The sequence below is a fragment of the Nannospalax galili genome, unplaced genomic scaffold (assembly GCF_000622305.1).
Source record: "Nannospalax galili isolate Female #2095 unplaced genomic scaffold, S.galili_v1.0 scaffold1678, whole genome shotgun sequence".
NCBI classification, from domain to species: Eukaryota; Metazoa; Chordata; class Mammalia; order Rodentia; family Spalacidae; genus Nannospalax; species Nannospalax galili.
Window position 1 is genome coordinate 44,848 of NW_008340844.1, and position 1,329 is coordinate 46,176.

At 39.4% G+C, this 1,329-nt stretch overlaps 1 protein-coding gene across 1 annotated transcript in view; it reads left to right on the forward strand.

Annotated features, from left to right (window-relative positions):
- The first annotated feature begins 680 nt into the window (after positions 1–680).
- LOC103736327 (olfactory receptor 10AG1-like) overlaps positions 681–1,329 on the forward strand; it is a 5,053-nt gene continuing 4,404 nt past the window's right edge. The window contains exon 1 of the mRNA XM_008835809.2: positions 681–702. Within this exon, the coding sequence (XP_008834031.2) occupies positions 681–702 (22 nt within the window). The remainder of the gene's footprint in view (positions 703–1,329) is intronic.

Genomic DNA, 1,329 nt, shown 5'->3' on the forward strand with positions numbered 1-1,329 from the left:
ACATCTATGAAGTTCTGGATCCAAGAAAACATTTTTAAAAATAATACATTATGGGCTGGAGAGATGGCCCAGTGGATAAGGACAATGGCTGTTCTTGCAGAAGACCAGAGTTCACTTCCCAGCACCCACAATCATCTTTATTTTTAGTTTCAGAAATCCAGTGCACTCTCATGACCTCCTTGGGCATTGCATGACACAGTTGTACTTACATACATGTAGGAAATGCACTCATACAAATAAAATAAAAAAATAATAAATTACATACATTGTTGTTTGGAATTTGACGTAGCAAAGAAACTTTAGACCACATTGTATTTTCTCATTCCTGCTGGGTAGTATTTCATTTAAATACTACCCAGAAGAAATGAAAAAATATGCAAAATAGAGAATTTCTTAATGATTATACAAAGTATCTTTTTTTCTTTCTTTTTTTATTGAGCTTTTAAAATTTCATACGTTTCTCACTTAAATACAGACACCCTCCCCCGTCTATGCCTCCCCTATTCCCCAACTGAACCCTATGCACTCTGTCATACATGTTGAGTCCTATTTATTCAGGTGTTTGCATCCAAATGTCCTTCAATGTAAATGCATCCACTGGAGTCTAGTTGGCCCATCCAGTGGTCGTATGTAAGTCATACTCTCCCTCACTGAGCAGCAATCACTTTTAAACAGTTCTCATGGAACATAGCAGAATAAGAGGTAGAGAGAGGCTAATGCACTCCTCAACTTTCACCAGTGAGGTTTCCATATACATCTAAGTGCAATATAGAAGGACACAACTGGTCAAGTTTTGGAGAATAAGAGACTGTAGTGTAGGATGGAACTCTTATATGGAACCTCACCCACCGAAGGCTCGGGGACCATTGCAGGAGAGGAGGCAGAAAGATTGTAAGAGCCAGGGCTAGTTCATGAACATAAGGAGGTGGAGCCTTCCAGGCCACTGGAGGCTTATTCATGCCACCCTGCTGGCAGCAGTGGCATCAAATGCTGGACTCATGTCAGTGCAACTGAACAGGGCCCAAAGGGGAGATAAGAAATAGGTGGCAGGCCAGCACTAGATTGAGAACTATTTAAGACAAAGTATCCTTTGGAAACCAGAATCTTGCATTTGGAAAGAACAAGAATTTCAACCAAAGGTAAACAAATACTTAATCCATAACCAGTGGAATTTTATTCTACAATAAACATTTGATTTACTGTATTGGCATAACTAATATGAAATTTGGATCTTTATACTGGACAATGACTCAGCATTTAAAGGGGCATGTATTCATGGACCAGCAATGACCAGGAACTGAAATATCTGAGTACTGGATCCTGGGTTAA